General features: G+C 43.2%; 1 protein-coding gene and 1 long non-coding RNA gene across 3 annotated transcripts; both read right to left on the bottom strand.

Moving 5' to 3' along the window:
* Positions 1 to 4,320: 4,320 nt before the first annotated feature.
* LOC123031837 lies at positions 4,321 to 9,817 on the bottom strand. The gene is made up of 2 exons (XR_006416395.1): positions 8,943 to 9,817; positions 4,321 to 6,276 (listed from the first exon to the last, which is right to left on the bottom strand). It is a non-coding gene; the product is annotated as an uncharacterized LOC123031837 (long non-coding RNA).
* Positions 9,818 to 20,752: 10,935 nt separating this feature from the next.
* On the bottom strand, positions 20,753 to 23,309 carry HEXIM1 (HEXIM P-TEFb complex subunit 1). Of its 2 annotated transcripts, none has more exons than XM_044447195.1 (2): positions 23,250 to 23,309; positions 20,753 to 22,709 (listed from the first exon to the last, which is right to left on the bottom strand). In XM_044447195.1, the coding sequence occupies exon 2, from the start codon at positions 22,255 to 22,257 to the stop codon at positions 21,190 to 21,192; it is 1,068 nt and encodes a 355-aa protein (XP_044303130.1). In that variant the 5' UTR covers positions 22,258 to 22,709; positions 23,250 to 23,309; the 3' UTR covers positions 20,753 to 21,189. The 2 variants fall into 2 exon arrangements, with proteins under 2 accessions (XP_044303130.1, XP_044303131.1); XM_044447196.1 differs by lacking the exon at positions 23,250 to 23,309 and adding an exon at positions 23,219 to 23,243.
* Between the last annotated feature and the right edge of the window lie 966 nt (positions 23,310 to 24,275).

The following is a 24,275-nucleotide window of genomic DNA, read 5'->3' as shown; positions in this document are numbered from 1 at the left end:
CCCTGGTACCAAGAGAGAGTTTGTCTTGAGCACAGCAGCAGGGACACAGGTCAGAGATGGTAGGGATCCAGCTAACGCAAAGCGGGTTCTGGCTACAATCCTGCAAACCAGTCTGGCTGCACAAAGGTGGCTGGTGCTCCAAAGAGATGTAAAGTAAAGAACACACAAAGAGGAAGAAGTGGGCCCGGAAGCTACAATTTGTATAAGGAAATACAAGTATATCTTTTCCAGGGCTGAAACCCTTTCCTGCAGACTGGACCTAACAAGCATTCCAACACCTGAGTCCAGGTGAAGCAAAAGAATGACTCATTTGCCTTTTTTAAAATGTGTCATGGACCTCTCCTTTCAGGCTACAAAACAGACAACGCTGGGTTAGGGTGGAGCTGGGCAGAGCTGCAGCATCCAGCCTTGACTTGCTGTTTGTGAGCTTGCTGTTCTCTGCTAGTGGCTGCAGGCTGATGTTGCCATTCCCCCTGTGGCTCTGGACCACCCTGCAGGGGTGGGCTTCTCCAAGCCCAGGCGACCTCCTTTGGGGAGGGCATCCAGTGGCATTCCAGTAGCCACAGCTGGACACAAAAAGGTAACTGCTAGCAACTGGAATCCTTTTTTATACGATTTACACAAAAGAAAGAGCATCGCAACTCATATGACAAATCAGGTTTAAAATGACATTCCCTTTTACTATGCCTGAACAAAAGACTTGGTGACCTCTCCTTCCTTGGGACAAAGGAAGGTGCCAGACAGGATGGCTGCCCTGGCTGCAGGTGTCAAGGAAGAGGGGGTCTGGGTAAGCAGGAGGATTTAATAGTGACTGGATCAAAGAGGAAGTTTGGGAATTCTATGAGGACCTGCATTGGTCAATCTAGTCCTTCTCTTGTGATCAATGGTAAACCTTCTCCCAAACAGAAAGCATCTTGCTTACTGGACTTGCCCCAAAATGGAGCCTGGGCTGGTCACTTAGGAACCACTTTGCAATGTTATCCTTCAGAAAGTGGCTTGGTCCACTTGCAGGCATTTGCTCCTGGTTACAGTACCAGATTGCTCGGCTTGATGAAGCTCATTCTGCTTGTTTCTCCTCTGGTGGCAGGCCATGCTCTTGAGCACTGTGGCTAAATTATGTGAAGAGATGCCCTGTATATGAAGATTCTTCTTCTGTAAGGTTTCTTTTGCGTGGTCTCTATGAGGCCTCAGCATAGCTGAGTGGGTGCAAGGCCTTGTTTGGGTATGGTTATTTGCTGTGTAGCATTCTGAAGGCAAGGAGAGAGGATCCCTTTGAATATTATTAGAGGGGCTTGGAACAGGTACATTTGATTCAGGTCCTCCGGGGATTCTACCTAGGTGGGAGTTTGGAAATAACAGTTAAGATATGACAGGTGGCAGATGGGCGCTTATTCAGAGATTCAGCGGAGAGACAAAGGAAAGAGCTGCTGGTTGGTGTGTGGTGTTTTAGGACTGAATTGAAATTGAATTGATAAGGGTTGGATATTGAGCTATTCTTTCTCTGTGGAATAACCTTACGCAGCTAGTGAAGATTAGGAGGTGATAGCACTGTTATGCCATGAGATTGCTCCCAGATCTTTCCAGAGCATGGCTATGCAGGAGGGAGTAAAAAACAAAAAACTGATGAACTCTCCAGGCAGCTAGTAAGAGAACAAGAAGAGAAGGCTGCACCCAGAAAGCTGGATATGGCTGTGAAGGTTTTTGGCTGGGGTAGAGGTTTAGGGAATTTGGCATGGGGTAAAACTGATCCTCAGAAGCCTGTAATAGCAAGAGTATTTTTCGGGTCCTTGCCACTCAGTGCTCATAAGTCCCAAACTATCTTTTCAGCATCCTATGCAGGGCAGAAGGAGTGGAGGAGCTCTGCAGCTGTGCATTTTTGTTAGACAAGCGTTTTTGTTCATCTAGTAAAAGCTTTTTGGAAAGGGAGGGAAGAAAATGGGAGATTGTATCTTCAGCTTGGAATAGCTATCTAGTTGGTGTGGCAGAGTGGTTAGAGGACTGAACTGGAACTTGGAATATGTGGGTTCTGGTCCCCACTCACTGGATCTCACTGGATGACTCTGGCCAATTATGGACTCTTGGCCAAACCCGATAGGCGTGTTGGTGTATGGACAAAATGGAGAGGTGGAGTTCCTTGTAAGTGAAAGAAAGCTGAAAAATACATGTAATGCAATGATAATAATAGTCTTCTCCCACTCACTGAAATATCACCATCCCTCCTCTCCAAGGTTGCATTCCTAAACTTACAAGCAGCCACTGCGGCTCTTTTCCAGCCAGCTGCAAAGGCAGGTGAATGTGGCAAAGCTCCCATTCCCAGCTCCAAAGGAAGAGCATTACCTCTGATTTTGAGCTAGGAATCCAAGATATCCGATAGCCCCTCAGATTCTCTGAGATTCTTAGGGCCATTGGATTGCTCCCTAAGCAGTCTTTTGAAAACCCCAAAGTAAATATTAGCAGTCACTTATGCATTAAGTATCCCTTTTATAAATTACTTGCTTAATAATAAATCCATTCATTATTAATTATTTGCATTTGTTATTTACATTTGTTTACTGCCCCACAGCCCTTAGGCTCTCTGGGAGATTTACAGATAAAAACATATAACAAAAAATAAAAGCAATATAACATCTAAACCAAATAAAAAACTTGACAACCCCTGGTGATTAAGAAAATTAAGAAACAGGATGATGATTGTAAAAAATATAGAAAATCCCTTTCTTAAAAATATTGTGTGAATTTGGGAGAAGTATAGAGAAGGACTTATGCTGCAATTTCACCAATAATTCCAGTTGCAGAAGTTAAAGAATTTCCAGAAAATTAGATTGTTTGAGAAAATTATTGAAGGAAAAACAAATTCTTTAGTTAAAAGATTGGTTGAAGAAAATTGATAATAAAAATGGATAATGGTGGTGCTAGGAATTACCTTGGTTTAATGTCAAATGATTACAATAGACTAAAGAATGGATGAAGAAAAATCATAAATGTAGAGATCCTGCCAAATTTGAAGAGATTGTTTTATATACAGAAACAAAAGGCATTGTGCAAACAAGGGGGATCATAGGTAAGATTACAAGATTCTAATAGGTATAGAGGACCAATAAGATTTTCTTAAAACTGGATGGCAAATAGATTTAGAGAGGCATATATGCAAGAAAGAATGGGGAAAATATGGGATAAGAGAATACTAAAAATATGTCAATTAGAATTAAGAAAAAAAATTATACATTCGTATGGAAATGGACCCGGAAACTGGTAAAATTATTTTATATGGATAATAAATATTCCAATGTATATTGGAGATGTGGGCAAAAAGTGGGTACCTTTTTATATGTGGTGAGAATGTGAAAATATTAAGAAATTTTGGTTAATAGGTTTTAAGGAAATTAGCAAGATATTGCACTCAGAAATTGAAGCTGATCCTGAAATTTGCATTATTAATATTGTATGAAAGAAATGGAAATGGAATACTAAAGAATTAATAACAAACTTGGAAACGGCAGCAAGTTTAATAACAACAAAGAATTGGAAAGAGAAATGGGATTTCCAGTTAATTGAGTGGTATAAAGAAATTTAGAACATAGCTGTTAATGATAAGTTGATGTGTGGAATTAAGATGAAAAACGGGTTGACAAATAAGTATGGTTTTAATTATGTTTGGGGCTTGTTTATTGAACACATATTCATAAAGGGAAGGGTATTATACCCTTTGGATCATTCAGTGCAATTTTGGATGGAAGGCGGTGTTCCTGAAAGACCAGAAACTTAGAAGGAAACGAATGAACAATTACTATGTATTCCAAAGTCCCAGTGGAAGTCTTCAGTAGTTGCTTTCTGTATTTTTTTTCTTTTTTGCATTTATTTTTTTCCTTCTAATGCATTTTATATTTTATTGGTGTATTTTAGTACTGTATTTCATATTATTAAATGTAATTAATTTTAAAGGGGAAAATATATGACAGTTCACATAAAGGCAATATTTAAATCAATCTACCTATCAAAACATCTGGTGAATAAAAAGGTCTGTACCTGGAGCCAGGAAAAAAAAAAAACCAATAATGGTGCTAGGCACACCTCCTTGGGGATCATGTTCCAGGGATGGGGTGCAGCCACCTAGAAGGCCCTTATCCTGACTGTCCCCCCAACTTACTGTCTTGGATTTCATGCTGGTGCCCAACATCCATCTCACATCTAAGCCTCTTATACCAGTTACTAGGAGGTTTTAAGATATTCTAATAGAATTGGTATCAGTGGAAATTGACTCTGAATGACAGTGGTATTACAAATCATATAAAAAATCGCTTAATAAATCAAACCATTATACACTGTGGAATGTTCATTTTATTGTCAGTATTTCAAAAAGAAAATGAATAGTTGTATGAAGACTTGGTAAGGCTTCCTTTCACTGCTGCACATTTTGAGATCATGTCTCTCTGGAAAACAGGGGACAAAGTTCCAGAAAATCAATGGCTAGAAAAGGTCTGATAAAAGGTTCTTTTTGAGAAATTAGCATATAATCTGGGAAACCTAAAAGAGGTAAAGGCATAAAATATTTCCAGAACTACTTGGGCTCCCCTGCATCATGGATAGCAATAGGAACACTGAAAGTAGGGAACCACATATGCTCAACTCAAATTATGAAGAGACCCTTTCTAAAAATTATTGGATGCAACATGTTCTTAGTCATGGACTTAAAGCCAGAGGGTCTTGGCGAGTTGTGTGAACCCACCATGACTTATTTGGGGAGATTTATCAGCTCAGGTTCTGGGTTCATTAAGCCATGTATGGATAGTTGGGGAGTTAGTGGCCACCCCTGGGCTTGTCATGCTGTTTGAACCAGGATGACCCAACAAGCCAAGGGGTGACCCAAACAGCTGCAGAGCCATTTGGCAAGAGCAGCAAGAAACCCCTTCTGCTAGCAAGCAACTGACTGCTGCCTCCAAGCTGGTCCCAAAGCACTTGATGGGAGGCTGTTAGCTTCCTCTTGGCCCACACTGCCACTCACAGGGTTGTGGAGGTATGATCAGCTCAGCTTGGCTGTTGTGCATGCTGCGGATCGGTTCAGTTGAAATTATCGTGGATGCTGCCTCTCAGGAGCAGCACCAGACAGAAAGAGCCAAGCCCTGCACTGCTCGGTCTAATCAGGAGCAGGCCAAGCAGACAATGCCACTTCTGCCTAGTACGGTGGCACTCTGAGGTGGCCCCAGGCAGGGAAGCAGCTCCGCTTGGCCCACTCCAGACTGGCAGAGTCCAAGAGCCCTTGCTGAGGTTGACCAGGCCTGTGAGTCAAGGCAAAGGTTGTCAGTAGCCCTCTTCCCTGCCCTTCTGCCTCTGCCAACAAGCAGCAGTGGGGAGGGGAGAAAAACTCAGTGCTCTCGTGGGAGACATTTGGAAGAACTGAGGGGAAGGAGGTAGCTCAGGCCCTGTGCTGTGCCTGCTAGTCTCACCCTGGGAATGCCAGGCGAAATAGTTGGATGGGGGTGCTTTATAACCCACCCAGGGCTTGCTGCATTGTGTGACCCCAACCATTCTCTGTGCTATATGGCTCACTCACCAGTTCTGTCTGCTATGGTGCTCAGTTACTTATGACCCTGTCTGAGAATTTTTCACTGAAAATCGCTTGCCCATTTTTTCATAAAAAGTATCATTTAGATACTCAGAGGGGGGTGCATCATACTCTATTTCAAAAGTAGACTTGAAGATTTAGGGGGGTTTCCCCCCAGATGTAGCATTTTGTAAGGAAGACCCTCAGAAAGATCGGTAGGCTAAACTTGGGCAATGCCAGCAGCACTGGCTCCCACCATCCGTGGGATCAATCTTCTTTTCTCCTCCTACATTTCTCATCCGTGGGATCAATCTTTTTTTCTCCTCGGCTGCTTTTCTCCTCCTACATTGTCCCTCACTCTAGTCGCTGCATAAAAAACTCTGGGACAGGTAGTTCTTAGGAGAGCATGGAATACAGAGAAGCATTAATATATTTTATCTCCCTCAAACAGCATGTCCTTATTTAAGAGTGCAAGCAGACATGCTGCTTCTACAGAAAGGCCTGAGCCAGCAACATACTCTTTGGAGTGTTCTGTTCAAATGCTACTTCCAACTGACTCTAGAAAACTTCACAAGCTCTAGACAAGCAGTGCATAGATATGGAAACAACCTTCTATAAATACTCCAATCTATGAGCTACAATTTATTCTCAATTTGTTTCCTTCTGGCAATGTGGTTGCAGCTTGGGCCGAGGCCCTGAAAAAGTATGCCCTCTTCCACATGTCTGCTTGTGCCCTGATGGGAGAAAGAAAAACAGAAGATATATTGTGTTCCGTTAGCAATGGTAACTGCACCAGTTTATAGCAATGACAGTGTTTATGCAATGTATGAAGCCATGCGGGGGGTGGCTTAACATGGTGTGTGATTCCTTTGCTTCCCATGGGTGGGTTTATAAGCCACAAGAAACCATGGCTTGCTGTAGGGTTTAAGAAACTGTCCATGGCTTAGTGTGTCATCTGAAGCCATGCAAAGCCATGATCAAGCCAAAAATGAGTCCTTTGTCAAGATCAGCAAAAAAGGGTTGCTGCTCCAGCCAAAGGACCCTGGCTGCCCCATGCCACCTCTTTCTCCAGCCGTGCTTGGAGTTTGAGCCCAAGGAGGCACGTGGCAAGGAGAGGGCCCATTTATCTGTGATTCTTCAAGAGGAAGCAGCCAAGCAGGCCTGACCCAACTTGTAAAATTCATGCTAGTTGGGTTGGGAGCGAGGGCATTCTGCCTGCCAGTGACCCAGGTGTCCCCAGCACTGACATGCAGAAGGTGCCCCCTAATCCAACTGGCGAGACCCTTGCAAGTTCTGGTGATGGTGGGTGGGGAGAAGCTGAGTTACAGGAAGGGGGGCACAGGCAAGGAAGCCCAGTGCAAGGTAGCCCATTACCTCCCCCTCCCCACTCCACTGTGATGTGAGCCATGGGCTTCCAAGCTCAACGCCAGGCGGCTCTTCCCTTCCCTCCTCTCTGCTCAGGCGTGGCGCAGTGCAGTGTAGCTCGGCCTAATGGCACCATGGCAGGGAGGGGGCAAGAGCCAGCCTGCACTGGGCTCCCAGATCCTGCACTCTTGCAGCTGCCCTGTGCCATCCCTCAGCCAGCACTGGCAGGAGCACAAGGCAAGCAAGTGGCTAATAGCCACCAAAAGTTGTCATCCTGACTCCCCTTTGTGCTGCAGCACAGTCTGCACTGGGACACCAGTCGGAGGACTTGAGGGAAACTCAGGTGACAATCTGAAGCCCAGAGTGGATACATAGGCTTAAACTGTCATCCAAACCCACCCAACCTGAATTTGAACGGATCAGGTGAAAGCTGATAGCAGCCTAACCTTGGTTTTGCATCCACCATGCCTTTGAAAACGGCATGCAAGTGCCATAGCCATGAATGACAAAACCATAGGCTAGTCTTCTGGTGTGTGGCATTTCCCCACTATCCCTTTCAAAGATGAAAATAAAAATTAAGAATGAAGGCTGCATCTGTGGATCTTTTCTCAAGTGAAGGCAGACAAGCAGGCTTTCCCCAATGCCTTCCATCTCCATCAGTATTTCCACTATGTAACTCCCTCATATTTCCCCACACTGGTTGGATATCCAGCAAGTATCACTGGCTGCAGCCTGGAATTTGGCATTCTGGGGCAGAATCTGCCATGAAAGCTCCTGGACAGCAGCTAAAAGTAGACCTTCCAGCAGGACAGTGTTTTGGGGGAAAAAAATTGAGCAGGGATCTAGCCACCTTTAAGTCAAAGTGGCACTTTTGCTGGGAGAAAAATGAATTTCCCAGCAGCCAAGCTGTAAAATATTGGTAAGAAAGCACAGTCCACTCCCATTGTCTCCATGATTGTGCAGGTGTCCCAGACACCCATTAGGCAGGACTCATTAATGACTCGGGTCGACACTTTCCCCTTTACTGTTCTTCTCTGTCGGCATAGCATTATTGTATGAACGCAAATTTAGAGGCAAGGCTTTCCCTCTCAGCTATTTTCATGGCAGGAAAAGACTCATCTGCTCAGTGGCTGCATATCACAAGTTTCATCAATGCTTCCGTTGTGTAAGGTAGCAGTGGGCAGAAGCCAGAGCTAGAGCTAGATCCCTAGGTGATATGCAGATCAGCAAGGGTGTCGGACTCCCAAGTGTTTGCCAAATAGCAGCGACAAAATGTCTCCCTGCCCCATGAAATATTATACTGCTGAAATGAAGAGTGCTTGGGGTAATCAGACATGGATTTCTGTGTAGAAGGATTTGGAGTCTCACTTCTGATACTCAGAACAAAATCCAAGGCTTAGAGTCATTTCATGCTAAGCATATAACCTTTACACCAGGCTCCTGCTGGTGGATCTCAGGGTTCTAATTTAAAAAACAAAGCTGGTCTCACATGCATGCATTTTGTAAAAAAGAAAGTAGAAGCACGTATGAAGATGCCTTACACTGCGTTGGACAGTGAAGTCTGATTCTCTGCTGCAGTTGTGGAATAAAGATCCTTTTATTTTTGAGCTGGTGGTGTTTCTAGGATTCCCCCCACCCTTTAGCCCTGGTAGTGGGATCATCCGGCTGGGCATACCCTCTAAACGTGGAACAAGGTCCCACCACTGAACTATGCTTCCTCCACTTACCAATCGTCAAGCTTGCACTAATTAAGACAATTAATATGACCTCTCTCCTACCCTCCAGCACTTCGTGTATTTCATTTTTTAAAAAATCACTATGCTGCTCTTTGGAGGCAGATGCCTTCTCCATACTGTTCCCAAAAGAAAAGAGGTGGGGGGGGGGGGACGGGGGACGGGACAGCACTGCCTGCTAAAGGCTTTAAAATATATACTTTAGCTGCCTCTGGCATTCTTCTCCCCACAATCCCTCCAGCCGCATCCTCTGCTAGCATAACTATTTCTCTCCCACCCTCTTTGGCAGGGTTCCCATGTACCTTTTACACCGCTGAGCCAAAGGCAGAAATCCATCAGGTATAGTTCTCCCCTTCCCAGTATGGAGATGGAGCAGTGGGTAAAAGCTTCCATTGATAAAGGTCTGCCTGTCGTAATAGTTACTAAAGCGGCAGGAACTCTGCTCTGTCGGGAATCTATTAAGATGTGTGTTGGAGGAGAACGTAGGTATTTCACCAAGCTAACATGTACGATTAATTTGCAAAAGCAAAATGACTACAGTCCGCAGACGCGACGCAAGCCCAACCCCTCCACAAGCCAAGACATGGCAGACATTTTTCCATTTCTCTCTTCTTCTCCCCTAACTCCGTTCCCAAAATGCAACTCTCAATTTGGGCACGGTGAAGCAATGCATACTGGGACATGTAGTTTCCCCACCTCGTTGAGTATTTTCCGTAAGACATTAAGCCAGAAGGGGGAGTTGCGTTTCCTGGTTAAAGGTGAGGTCTCTGAAGGAAAACTAGCTCCGCGACAAATAGGTTTTCTAAGAATTCCCAGGAGTTAAAATCATGTTCTTCGTAAAAACAGAAAAGGCGACCCCATATTGGTCAAAGCATTGTAGAGGTCTCTGAAGGGCAACATGCTTTGTCTATTAAATCGCTAATGTTAGGAGAGATTTAACATGTTTTAGGGACCATAAGCATAGCTATTACTGCTTATCTAGTATCCTCTTGGGCAATAATAATGGCAGCAGCATTCATAAGGCACTTTTAGGAAGCAGCAACCCCATACATGCCTGTTCAAAAGGCAATGCCCACAGAGTTTGATGGGGCTTACTTCCAGCTAAAGTAGCGCAGGATTGCAGTGTGTTTCACATAAAGCATTCCCTTTACCAGCCTTTTTGAACCTGCGGTTTATTTGGGAATACAACTCCCAACCGGAATGATAAGAGTCAAAGTCCTGAATATCTGAGGGCACCAGGTTGGGGGGGGGGGGCTGCCATAAATCCCTTTGCACAATCCAAATCGTCTGTATTGAGGTTACTGCTATATTGATGGAATATCAGAGTCACCCAAGCACACAAAGCAATGGTATTCCTGGGAAAATGCAATCTGGCTCCCATTTAAATGGTACACCTGTGTCTGGGCTCTGCCACTGAAGATGGGGGCCTACCTGACCCAATGTCCCATCCATAACATTTCAAAAATAATCCCTACACATAACATTAAACTTGAGGGAGAAGGATTGAGCCTAGATGTAACCCTGACGTGCTTGTCATATGCAGAGGGTTTTATTTTTATTTGAACTTTTAGCATGGAGGAGCAACCCACCACATGAATCCTGTTCTGCAGTGGTAAAAGTGGACCAAACACATACTTACTTTGTCAGTGAGAACTCAGTTTTTGACTCACACTAGCTCTGCTGGGGTGATTGCTGAGCAACAAACTGTGGACATGAAGCTCTGCGAAGAACTCATTAACTGGTAGGCCACAGCTTGTAATTCCAACCATTTGGATGCAACTGAGATGTCTCCCAGATTCCCTAGCAAGAGGCTGAGATGATGACTGGGTTCCTACAACAAGAGGGTGATTAATAAACCACAGTAGCTTGTTAATCATGCTTGTGTGTGCCAGCTAATTTCCCTAACTACCTTTGCTGGAAGCAGCTTGTCCTTATGTCCAAACCTATCAAGGGCAAGTGTCTAACACAGAGACCTTACAAAAGAGCACGGGCTCTGGCTGGTTTGTTACCCACCCTAGCTGCTCATCTTTGGCAGGAGAGTACATAACAAGTTATGCCCAGCAAGTGTAATTAGAAGAATTGGCCAACACACATGGAGATGGCTTACAACCCACTGTTACTCACTTGCCATTTCCCCCCCTCCTTTTTAAATTTTTTTAGACAGAAATAATAATAATATAAAACATAACATAACAAGAACACAATAATTAAAAAAGGATAAATGAAAGAGTGCACCTACCACCCCGGAGACCAATACTACCATCATACACATACTATAACAATATATAATATACTTCAGTTATACCCATATCTCCTCCAGAAATTCATATAATCTTGATTGGGTTTACAGCATTTGCCTTCTATCAATACTGCTTTTACAAAATCTTCCCAAATTTCATTATATTCATTTGCTTTCATTAACCCTTTTTAATTTTTGTTTCTGTCATCAGTTTATCATTAATTATCATATTCCATATTTCATTATACCATTCATGCCTTTGCAATACCCAATTCTGTCCAATATATAACTATCACTAGCCTAACTGCCATGATCATACTTAAAATCCTTTCTTAGCTTCATTTATATCTTGTTTTTCTATCAACAGTAATAACACCATTCTCGGTGACATTTCTAAATCTATATCTAAAATTTTTCCAATTTCCTTAAATACTATAATCCAAATCTTTTGTATTTTCACAATCCCACCACATATGTTTATAAGTTCTGATCTCTTTACAGCATCTCCAACATATATTAGAGTAGTTATCATCAATTTGATTTAACTTAACTGGTATTAAATACCATCTCCATATCACCTTGTATCCATGCTCTTTAATTCTAACTGACATATTCTTATATACCCTTCTATTCCAAATATTCTTCCAATCCTTGTCTTTTATCTCACCTATATCAATTTTCCAAATTAATTTTAAACTTTTTGTCTGATCCCCTAACTCCTTTAATATCCTATAGATTTTGGCAATTCTTCCTTTACTTGCATATTCTTCCTCAGTCTCACATTCTTTTATAATCATTTCAAATTTTGTTAATTGTCTTTCTTCCTCTTTAAATTTGTCCTCCATCTTTATCCATTTTTCTAATTGAATTAAATTTAACCAATTTAATTTAACCGCTGGCAATATACTCCTTAATTGTATTATATTTTTATCTTATTTTTCCAATCTTCCCATTTATATATATGGTTATTTTTTAATTTATTAATCCAATCCTTTAATTCTATTTTTGGGAATTTCTCCTTTTCAACCACTGGTGTTAACAGAGAAATGCCCGAGATTAACTATTCCCTCCATTTTTCCCATACTTCCATTGTATTTTTTAAAAAGGGATTTTGAATTCTCTTAATCTTTTTAGTATCCTTTTAAAACCAATATGACTTTAAATGATCACCTATTTCCCTTAATTCTTTTAATTCAATATCACTCCATATTAATTCTTTATTTTGGGCTATAATATCTGGAAATATCTTTAACTGGGTTGCAGCTTAATACCTTTTAACATCTGGAATGCCCAGTCCTCCTTTTTTTGGTGATTCATACCATAATGCTTTACTCACTTGCGCAGGGGCAACCCTGGTCTGCATCTGCTATTGCAAGGTCATTCTAGAAGCAGAAAAGAACAAGAACTGATTTAAACTTACCATTCTTGGTTGTCTTATCAGTCATGCTTATGGACCAGCCTGGAAACTTGTTCCAGATGTTCCAATTCTTAGCAGTCACTCTGAAGTTGCTACCCTATGCACAGTTTCCTAGTAACTTAATGGGACTTTCAAGTAAACATACACAGATTGGTATTAAAGAAAGCATTAGTAAAAGCAAGAGGAGATTTAATCTGTAAGGGCCAGTTCTAAAACAACTCTGTTGCTCTCTAAGTTACATAAAATATCTCCATCAAACACCCCAGTTTGAGTGCTCTCGAAGTTCCATCTTGCTGCCACCTCACAATGTGTTAATCGCCTTCTTGTCATTTAGCTAGGTATATAACTTAGCTAAGGCACTGTGCAAGTGTAGAGAGAAGAGGCTACACATGATGTGGGAAATCCATGCTTGACTCCCTGTTATGGTGTGGGAGAATACTAATTTGAGGGAAAAGTGAGAAGGGGCTTTAAAAAAAAAACTCTGCCTCCCCACTGCTTTCTTGATTGAAATAACTGTCCCAGATTTTTATTAACCATGAAGGGCAGGGGGAACCAAATTCAAACCTTTTTCATCTAGCAGACCTAGTAGCAGCCTCATGGGGAATGAAGGTATTCCCTTGTGATTCCTAATCTGTTTAGCATCCCTCCTCCCCCAGCTGCTATGAAAAAGAAGGAAAAAACCCACTAAAGGGGGTGGGACTTCCAATTACAGATCTCCCTGGTATGCATAGTTTGACCCATCCTTTTAGAGATCTTTGCTTATTGTGTTCTCCAAAACAAACAGCAGAAAAAGTGCAGGGAAGTGGTTTCAAAGATCCAACTTGTATCAGAATTTCTAGAATGAATTCTGGATGCAAAGCCAAATCAAAAGGGGTCATCTCAGAAGTGAAGATAAAATGACTTTGGTTCCAGCAGTCCCACAGGAAAAGCAGCCACCTGGCAGCCAGCCTGGGCCTGCTTTGCAAAGAGCAGGAAAGAATAAGAAGCAAACTGCTGAAGTTGAGTGCATAGTGGCTTGCAGGATTTCTCTCCTACTTGTATAACCTATTGATTTTTCAGCTAAAGCTTTGAGAACTCAGAAGACAAAAAGCAGGAAGGTTTGTGAGGCTTAAGAGGAAAGAATGAAATGCACCATTTTCTGTATCTTGACAGCAACCCTAAGCGAGGCCAGAAATGCAAGTCATAAAGTCCGCTTGCTCTTTTACTAGGAACAGAACTTATGTCTTCATGGCTCAGTTCTGTACATATTTAGACAGAAAAGAGGCCTACAGCTCCCAGCATGCCCCAGCTAGCTATGTTTCTGTTGGAACATGCATCGGATTGTGCCCTTAGGGAACTATCTTAATCCTAGCACCCCAAAAACTCTTTAACAGAAGAAAGATCATCTCACGCGATGACTTCTTAGCACAGATGTGTCAAAAGGGGAACAGCCCAACAACCAGCTGTTCTTCCCCATTAATTCATTGGCAATTAAATGCCACTACGACTAGTAAACAATACTACTTTGCTAGTGTCTTGACCCTACAACTAAACATAAGGGTTATTTATCAAGTCACATCTTGTGACTCCCTTTGTCGCTGTTCAATTATACTTGGCTTGCAAAGAACACACCCTGAGTACAAAAGTGATTTAAGGTATTTTAAAGAGAGGCAGGTCTGATCCATTATCATTCACCACTGTCTTTATGAAGAATCACAAAGTGTTCACTTGTTTTCCCATTCCTTCTTCATTCCTTATTCCTTTTCCTTCATGAATATTAAATATGAAAAAAATGAGGGCCTTTAGCCTTCCATAATCCTTGTGTCCTCCAGATGTGTTGGAGTAGAATTCCTGCCATCTCCAGCCAGCTAGGAATGATGGGGATCCTAGACCAGCACATACAGATGAAGGTGGAAAGACTCCAAGGCTGTTTCTACAATCGATGATGGGAGATTGGTGGTGCTTCTAGGCAGAGAGTTCCTAGTATAACTGATTAGAAGGCATTGGGCAGCTATTCTGCTCTCTGCCTTAACAGAAATGAGTGGGAAATGATGATGTCTGAACCACCTGTAAAAGTCCATGAATGAGGCAGGGCAATCATATAATAAAAGCCTCATCCAGAAACACCCTGGTTCAGCCTGATGCAGCAGCTTCAACGTAATAGGAGTAGTGGCTTATAACAATTGGCTCTGAAACACTTTTCTCCCTCCTAGTGCTTCCCATACGGGGTGTGTTGTAAACGGGGTGTTGGGCAGTACAAGGCGAGAGCCAGGAGCCTTCATTTCAAGGAGTGTGAGAACAGGACATGAAGAAACATCACTGCTCTGCCAGCAGGAGATTCTTTAATCAAGGTCAACATGCTGTAAGTCAGCATTTAGTATACTAATTTTAAAAAGTTGGATTGTTCTCAGGATTGCCATTTTTTAGAACACAAACAAGCACAGACCCAACTCCATGCCTTTAATAGTAACCTGACTTGACAAAACTTAAAGCAGTTCCATTTCCCCATCGCCGTGCCAGGAAAAACTTCCTTTGCTACATTTCTTTGGCTGGATTTGCATGATCACCACAGCCCACCATAACTAATTTAAACTACAGTGGGCTGCAGTAATCAGTGATCATGCAAACTATTTCAGCCACAGTGGACTCTGCTCTGTGCCAGGCTATTTTTGAGTGTTCCAGTCACAACCACAGCTTGTGTTAGGTGAACCCTGTGAGGGAGGGTTGTGGTGTGGTTAACAAGCCACCCTGAACCCATGTGGCTGTTTTAGGGTTCTGGGTAGTTCATTAAGCATGCCAGAAATCCACCATTGCTGGGTTTGGCTGTCACAGCTCAAATATTCACCTGTACATACTGCAGTTTGATCACACAAGTGGACCATGTTAGTGTGCTATTTAGAGGTACAAAGCAGAGGCCAGTAAGGGAGCTGGCAGCCCTAACTTTTATCTGTACGGTGACTTCTAAAGGTAAGTTATTTTGTAAAATTTGACATGAGTCGTGGAGTAGATTGATCTTTCCATGGGAACAGACAAGATACTTTGTGAATAGATGTTCTGTGGAAACAACTATGCCTCTTAGACTATGCTTCAGCAGAGTACTGGTATAGTAGAACTCAGCTTTTCCCAGCCTTGGTTCTCCAGATGTTACTAACTGTGGTTCCTATCTTCCCTCACCATTAGCCATATTTGCTAGTTTAATATTATCTGGCAACTTGAGGACAGGACACACTGCAACCAGTGCCAGGTGAAAAGTAGCAGTTTTGTCACATACAAAATGGTGGTTCACCTGAGCAAAGTAAAACCATCTACAGTAAAACCAATAAAACCAGTCACCTATTTAATTGAACCCCACCTTTCTACCAAAAATGGCACATACTGCATTCCATAAGCTATGGGCTAAGATGGTGTATACAAATGCCAAGACAGCTACAACTCTGAGCAGATGAAGCCTAACTGCCTCATTGAGGAGGGAAAGTCTTTTTGGTTTTGCTATTAAACACTTGTGAATCAGAAACCCTTGATTTACCACAAATCATTCACTTCACATCTGTATCATTTAAAGCTGTATTCACCAAGTAACAGAAATGCTTGGGTGAACCAACACACTAAGGAAGAGAGGTTAACTTCTTTTGCAAATGTCTCAGGAAAGCGATTACTCCTGAGGAAGAGCTGCATGGGTGGCTTTGGTGGTATGAAAGCAGCAGTGAATTTTTCCCTTCATGAAGATGACAGAATATTCTAGAAAACCATAGCAGTTGGCATGAGCTTAAGTCAGGGGTCTCAAACTCGCAGCCCGCGGGCCAATTGCCGGAATGGGCAGGGCACAGGGGAGGGGCCCTGCGGCCTTCAAAGCGCAGGGGCGCCCGGGCCGGCCTCTGGGAGCGACGCGGGATGAGCGGCCCACCACCACCGCGGTGGTGGAATACTTGATGTGGCCCAGCCTCACCCAGACTCTACTTCCAGCGGCCCCCAGGTAAGTTGAGTTAAGCCACTGGCTTAAGTGGACTCTGGGGGATGGTGGAGGACAGGAAGGCCTGGAGGAATGTTGTCCATGGGGTCGCGATGAGTCGGACATGACGTTACGACTAACAACAACAAATTAACCATGATGGCTAAATAGAACCAGCCAGTGGCAGAGTGCTTTTGATGAATATGGTAGAGAGCCATCCATTTTCCAGAATCATCTGGTTGGCCATGAAATCAAATTTGTAGGTGTGAGCCCTGTGGAGGAGGGTGGGGATAAAATTCTTGCATTGCATCAGGTATCTTTATTCAGCTCTTTTCATTGGAATGCCAACTCTTAAGGAGAGGTTTCTTCTGCTAATATCAAGTTGTTTTTCAGTCACCAAATTAAAAGTTACTTTGTTTGCCCAACATTTAGAAATGAATGCAACTGCTTGTTGTGCAAGGTTTTATGCCAAGTACTTGTAAGAGCTGATCAGCTCCAAGAGTGTCCAAAGAGTCTTGATCGTTATGAGGAAAGACCTCCACACAGTACACAGGCAGAATTCAGGAGTATGTCACTTCACATTGTGGACAAGACGCATTGTATTTTTAAGGCCCCACCTCTGCCCACAAGTTAATCACACACATCCACACTGCATAAAGTCAACTAGAGCAGGGAGACATTTCCTTTCATCCCAATAAGCTTGCTTAGTGCATAAGTTGTATGTTTTTTTTAAATATAGCAGAATGGTTTATTTAGAATATGTCTTCATCTTACCTTTCCACAGAGTATGTTCAGGCAGCAGCTTATAATCAAAGCATAGTCCTATTGATTATTAATAAATATAACAGAAAGGCGGGAAATAGTAACAGATTATGATGTTAGTGATCAACACCTTGGAAAATACAAGGCTTTCCCCACTGCACAAATGATTAAAGTGCCCATATTTCTGGGGAGGGCTGCCAGAATAGGGACAATGTCACAAAAGAGACTGTCCCTGCCTGATACCTGCTTAATTCCTGAAGTTCCCAGCAGGGCCTCGGGTGATCTTAGCCAGGGAGGTGCAATGTATGGCCTTCTAGATGTTGTCAGTCTGCATCTGCCAGTATCCCTCACCATTCATGTGGTTGGCTGGAGAGTTGCAGTCTACCAGCCTCTGGAAGGCCACACATTCCTCCCACCTGATCTTAGTGCAGAGGCAAATTTATCCAAGAGAAGGCAGATCTTCAGATAACCTGAATCATGGCAGTTTAGAGCATTATAGGCCAAAGATAGCACTTCGAACAGATTGGCAGCCAGTGCAAATGTTTTAACATGATGTAGGGCAAAAGAACTGGAGGCCACAACTTTCATTGGTGCTGGTCAGCATAGCCAATGGTGAGAGAGCACAGGAGTAGCTCATGCCTCTTAACAACACCAGAATAGGTTTAGGATGCCTACGCCCAAGTGATCATCTTATCTGGCATGCATTCTTGTAACATACTTTGGGCATGACCAGTGTGGAGAACTACAGCAGAGGCATCTCTGTGCAATAGGTGGGCCTGACACATGAGAGTTAATGAGACACTTCATGGCATGAATCCCACTTAGGTGTTCGTAGCCAAGGCTGGAGTTAAACCCCTCCTGCGCCTACTGTGACAGAGTCTACTAACTCCTCTTGCATAATATGACTCCTGACCACAATTGCTACAATTTCCCTTTCCATTGTAATGTTTATGGAATGGGATCATTGGATTGCTCAAATGAAATGCATTGTAACATTAAGTGAAACATCGTGCCACTTTCAATCTTTTTTTAGAGATCTCTTCCCACTTCAGTTAAAGAGTAATACTGTTTTTAACGTAAGGGGTTGGAGAATTGCAGTATTATCTCATCCTCAGAATCTGTTTATTGTGTTTTAATGGGGGAAGTAAACTACCTTGCACTCTTGTATTTGTTGAGGACTCCCTGTAAATTAAAAGCATGAGGAAATATCTAGAATCAGTGATCAGCAGTCTTCTGAAGTGAGGCTAGGTCTGTGTTCTCTTCCTGAGGGAAGAATTCCAGCAAGGATACCTCTTACATTTACCCTTTGGCCCATTTTTAAACACAGCATCGCCTTTCTTTTTTGTGAGCTCTTTCAGCCTAGGAATGGTCACCACCAAGGAGTTTTCCAACACAAATTTTCCATTTAGAATGTTCATGTTTTCAGCTGAATGTTTCACTTTTGCTGCAGAATTATTTCCAGTCTCCAGCCTTGCATATAACTGAAGGTTACTAGCTAACTTGCCCAGACACATTGCTATGTCGTCATCATCTTTTGTCACACTGACGGTTTGAAGAAAGAGCCAGCTCTTTCTCTGCTTGCTGACCAAGAGGTGGTTCTTACTCCACGCAAGTACCTAGTTACACTAATTTATCCCATTAGTACCCCATGGTCCTAAGGAGCTCAGGGTAGCTTATATTGGGGTTATCCTATTTCATCACAATAGTAATGAGGAAGGGTTTAAGCTAAGAGATAGCAACTAGCCCAGGACTACTTTGGGCTTCAAGGCAAACTCCATGGTCTGTGCGACAAGGCATCCATTATGCCACACTGTTTTAAGTGAATATGTGAGCGGGGAAACTGGGTGTCGATTCCCCTATTCCTGTGGCTAGAAAGGATGACATATTTCACCAGTGTTAATATGAGCTATTGTCTTCCCACACATCATAACAAAAAGGAAGCAGAGCAACACTGATTAGAGTTCAGATTGCACAAAATGAAATTACAGATGTGCATGAGTTTTGTGCATCACAGAAGCTTACATTCTCCTTCACCAATGCTTTTTTCTCCATAGCCAGTTCTGGAACAGCATCTCCCTCCCCCAGAAAAAAAAGTTCCTTTTCTGTTTTACTATATTGAATTTCACACTTTGTTGAAAGACACAAATAGAGAAACAGCTGCAAATATCTAAGTAAACAAAGCCTTTTAAAAAAAGTCCCAGGAATAAACCTATGGAGAAAACAAGTATTATCAGACCTCCTTTAACTTGGAAATGAGCAAGCTTTGGAGTTACTCAAAACTGTGACTAAGTAGAACTCTAGAACCAGAAGGTGAGCTTAAGTGTTTTCACTTTATGTACACTTCGCCTCTTGTTAGTACTAAAACTCAGGGGTTTGCAGCTGAAGTAATTAACTTGGGATTCTAAAAAGCCAACAGCTTGTACTTGTATGAGGTTTGACATTAATTTGGTCAAACCCCTTGCCCACACAATGACCTTCTTACAGATAAGGTTGATTCCCTTGAGCCAAAATGTAGTGTTCCATTCCAGATGTGCCTTCCAAATTCAATGTGAAAATGTAGCAGAGCTTTTTCTGGTAACAGCTGCAGCCCCTGTCCTTTATGTTTTTGCTTTTATGCCCTTCTCTGTCTTTCTATGACAGGAATGGCCAGCTGGAGGCCCCCTGTCCACAGCTGGTTGCCCCAAGAGACCAAAGGCCTGCTCCTACTCTCCCAAGCCTCGATGATTCCCTTCATCTTTCCAGAACTTTCCAGTACCACAAAGGGCCTACATCTTGCCATGCCTATTCTGCAAGAGATCCCCAGGCATCTCGCTGTATACTCGTTGCCAGCAACACTGCAGTATGAAGCTGAGTCCCACCTTTGCTTACTCTGATTATGCTGTCTAGGGTTGGTGGAAGTTGCATCTAGGGTGCCATTTTCTGTCCATGATTTTGGATCCCCTTCCTGTATTTGCAGTAAGAGCTGCAGTCAGGCCAGAAACAAAGAGTGCGTCCACAAGGGTGTAAATTACCCAGATGGCTCAAGTGAGCCAAATTACACAAGAAGATGAAAAACAGCAAGCGTGAGGACACGTGCACACACCCCAGTCCATGAAGCAATTTGGCTGTTGGGGAAAATACTTCCGTCATTTAATATGGAATGCAAACAAAACCCTTCCATCAGAAAATTGTCCCCAGCCAAGTCAATGCCCCATTTTTATTTTTAGGGTCTCTGTAAGAGAAAGGGCATGCTAACTATTTCCATCCAAGCATATAACTGCTCTTAAAACTACAGAGTATTTATGCAGAAATACTCTGCAATATTATTAAAATACTTTTACAGCAGATAGAAAATGGAGTTCGCCAAGATGGGTCTTTGGAAGCCTCTTACCATACTGCATTGGGCAACTCACACTTCTCCAACCTATGATTCTCCAAATGTAAAGGTGGAAGCAGAGCCTTGCCACACTGGTTTGTTGCAAGGCCAGACATAATAGGAAGTAGTTACTTCTGATAGCATGTATACAAAAAATGCCCTGATTTTAAGCTTGAGGCCAATTAAGAACATTCTAATGAACAGAAGCATTAAACCAATGTTTCCAATATGGGAAGTAAACACAATGCAATATTGGCTTAGAACTGTCTCTCCCTCTAGAGTCATTTTTCCATTAAGCTGTTTTTTAGAAACAGAATCCAAATGTCACCTGGAAAAATTATTCATAATATTCTCCATCAAGAGAAAATATTTTGAATTATTTTTCTAGAAACCACACCAGAATCATGACACTGACATGACCTTATGTTTATTAGAACTCTTAGCATGAATCTGTATATCCTTGTTTCAGAATGTGACTGTTTTACATCATCTTTTGTCACTTTTCCCATCCCCCACCCAGCTAGTCTCTCCATTAGAAGAAACACAAAATACAAGTTTTAACAAGTACTTTAAAAAAGTTCTCCCAATGCAAGAAATTTTGTTTTTTTAAAAAAGCACCCCAGTCAAAGACCCTTGATTACATATAATTAAAAAAAGAGCACACACTATGTTAGAGCTATCTTCAAAAACAATATGAGATTTTGTATTTATTCCGATTAAATCACCAAAAAGAAAAAGGTCCATTTCTTTTATATACACACTCACAATATAGATATGGCATCTTGCATTCTTATCTTGGAAAGGATTTCTGTCCCATTCCACTTAAGTCCTCAGAAAATCCTTCCATCTCACTCTCCCAGTTTGGAGAGAGGCTTCTCCTGTTGTCTGCAGAGTTCATTCTCTTTCAAAAGTTTTTGATTCTCAGCTCTCAACCTGTCCAGTTCCTGCTGTAACTGACTTACCCGGGGGTCCTCCACTGAGTCCCCTGTAAATTTCTTGTTCTCCATTCTCAGGTGATTGTTTTCATCCTCCATTCTAGAGAGACACTTCTCTAACTCAAGGTACTCCTTGATCAACTCCTGCTTGCTCATGTTCTGCAGACTTTCTACATGATACCTCTCGTAAGTCTCTGAGAAGTCCTTCTGGAGGAACTCGCTGCCATCCCCTCCCATCCCATCACTGCCACCATCCTCCTCTTCCACAAAGTCATCCTCGCTAGTGTCATCTGATTTGGTGGCAGACCTTTTAGGGTAGAGGCCAGTTTTCAAGTCTGGCTCTTCTTGGTCATGGTCCTCCATCAAAAACTGTGTGGTGTTGTATGGTGCAACTGGCTGCCCCTTGGCAAACATCTCCGCCCGCAGCCTTGAGGCACGCTGACTCTGCTTCTCATCAAACTTCTTTTTCTCTTCCCAACTGAGCTTGTAGTAAGGCTTCCAATGCCTTTTCTTCTTGGAAGGGCGCCTCCTGTGTTTCTTTTTGCCCAGCTGCTTTTCTTCCTCTCCTCCAGCTTGAGGCCTGCACCTCTGGCCAACAGGTGCACAGTTTCCTTGACATCGTCGGTTCAGTTGCTGTCCATCACCTGCATTCTGGAGCTCTGTCTCTCCACCACAATTCTGGTCCTCAGCCTTTCCAATAGCTCCTTCCGGAACACCAAAGTTATGTCCTCCACCAACCAGAGAAGTTGCACATCCCGCACCAGGGCAGGTATCATCTTCACTCATTGGGCTGTCAGCTTGCTGCTTCGCTTCACTTGGTTGCCACCTACCATCCATCTCTTCTCCTTGGAGCTGGTCCTGATTTGTGGATGGAGTCATGTGAATAGGCCCCCCTCCACCACTTCCTGCATCCATACAGGGGGAAAGGGGAGACGTTTTGCCATTAGGCTGCTGATTGGCAGAGAGGGCACCATCGGCCATTGCTGGTTTGACTGACAGCTTCCTCTGACAAGATTTAATCTGTGGTTATTTAAGTCCAAGGGGCTGGCTCCCTTTTTGCCTTCAGGAGTGAAAGTCTCACCAACCTGCAACACCTTTAACCTTTTAAATCCGGCAGATATTGCAGTGCTTGCCAGCTCTGGATGTTCTCTAGACCTTAACGTCTTTAATTCTTCAGGCACTAGTCTTCAATTCTACCCCCCCTTACAGTTCTTTTGCTACTTTTAATCCTAAAACAAGTTAGCAGGGTGTTTGTTCCATTAGCCTTTGCTGCCACCCTCAGTGTCCGGGAGCACTGCCACCATTAGCCCTTGCAGAAGGAGGAACTCAACAGCTGTCTGTCATCCAATGACCTTTACACTTGCATTAGCCCTCAGCGCTGGCCAGGGTCAGTCTGTTTCTTCTCCTCTTCACAGCATGGCAACTTTGCACATCTGGAAATGCAAAATGATGGGGGGGGAGGAAGATATTAAAGTTGATGCAGGAGTCAAAACAATAGTCTCTATACTTCCCCAAAAGCAACTTGCAGAATTATTACTGTATACAAGTAAAATATATTTATGTAGGTAATACCCAGTTTAGATGGCCACTGAATTATTAAACAGCGAGCAGCCTCACTCCAGAGCAGACTACAAAGAGTTAAACTGTCCAGATGCAGACACCCAAGGGTTAAAGCTGCTCTAGTTCGAGCCCCGACGAGTCAAAGGCAGTCCCCGTGCCAAGGGGTGTGGACGTGCAAAGGTTTTCCTTCCTCTCACCAGCACAGGCTGCAATAATCAGGTGGTGAGAATATATTTTTTCGGCCCCCACTTCAGCGGATAAAAAACCCTTCTCGGTCCAGCCTCGAACGGGTTAAAATGATCTCCACCCCAGACCGCAAAGAGTTAACCCCAGGCAGGGACTGGTTAACTTCTCCGAGCACACCCAACGTTCGAATACCCACCCCCAGCAGTTAGTCCCACCCTTTCTCCAACCTCTTTCCTCCTTCGCTCAGGCACCTCCTGTTCTCAACTGCTACTGTCAGCTCGCTACCTCGCCTTATATAACCGAGCCAGCCCCCACATCACAGTGCGCAGCCGCTCTACAGCTCTCTTGTCCCAAGCTATTCCGGGATTTGTGGTTTCTCTCTCCGATCGATTGCCCAGCGTGCGCCTGACACAATGACTACGATTCCCAGAATGGCGGCGGGGTTGTGCTCCTTAACCAATCAACTTTCAGTTACGGTTGGACGAAGAACGAGACGCTTTCTGATAGGTCACCTTAACATCTAAGGCGTGAATAGCTATAGTGGTTGTCTTTCATTTGTAGTTCAGCCAATGAAAGGAGAGTAGTAGGAAGCGATAGGAGAGGTGGGAACTGGAGCGTACCATCAGTTCAGGCTGGTATTGAAATCTCCAGTGGGTGTCGAATAACTCCTAGAACTCTTCATAGATCACATATTAAGACGGAAATTGCTTCATGTTCTCTAAATCTCATCATGAAGCTGCAGAAAAATGGCCCGGAGATTCTACCCGCCAGAGAAAAAATGGTAGCACCCAAAAAAGTAGTTCCGACGTGAGTCGGAAAATCAAGAGGGTTCCGTAACCGTTCACTCGTTTAGGACCGCAGAATTTCATCAACACCTCGCATATTTGTGAGTAGGAGGAATGTCATCCGGCGGCGAAAAAGATCTGGTTGGGAGATTCCGGTAGGAAGGGCAGCGGAAGGACACTAGCAATTGTGTAAAGTGACAACTGTGTTAACCTATGATGGTGACTGTTCCGCGAAGAGGGAGTTGTAAACAAACCGGTTAGAAATTAGTTCCGTCTTAAAGGTACAAAGTGAGCAGCCTCCTAAATCTAATGATGTAATTGGAAGCCTTGGAAGGGGATTGTGGACTAGTGATTAAGGACTGAATGCCTGGAGTCTTGTTTGACTTTGTTGCTTCCTCTAGGGAAGAGATATGTGAGTTGCAATGGATTAGAGTACTCCTGGCTTCTATTTCTGGTTGTTAGGAGAAA

This window comes from Varanus komodoensis, unplaced genomic scaffold (genome assembly GCF_004798865.1).
Source record: "Varanus komodoensis strain SLA01 unplaced genomic scaffold, ASM479886v1 scaffold50, whole genome shotgun sequence".
NCBI lineage: Eukaryota > Metazoa > Chordata > Lepidosauria > Squamata > Varanidae > Varanus > Varanus komodoensis.
The sequence above is the reverse complement of the archived record's forward strand: the minus strand, read 5'-3'. Positions and strand labels throughout refer to the sequence as shown.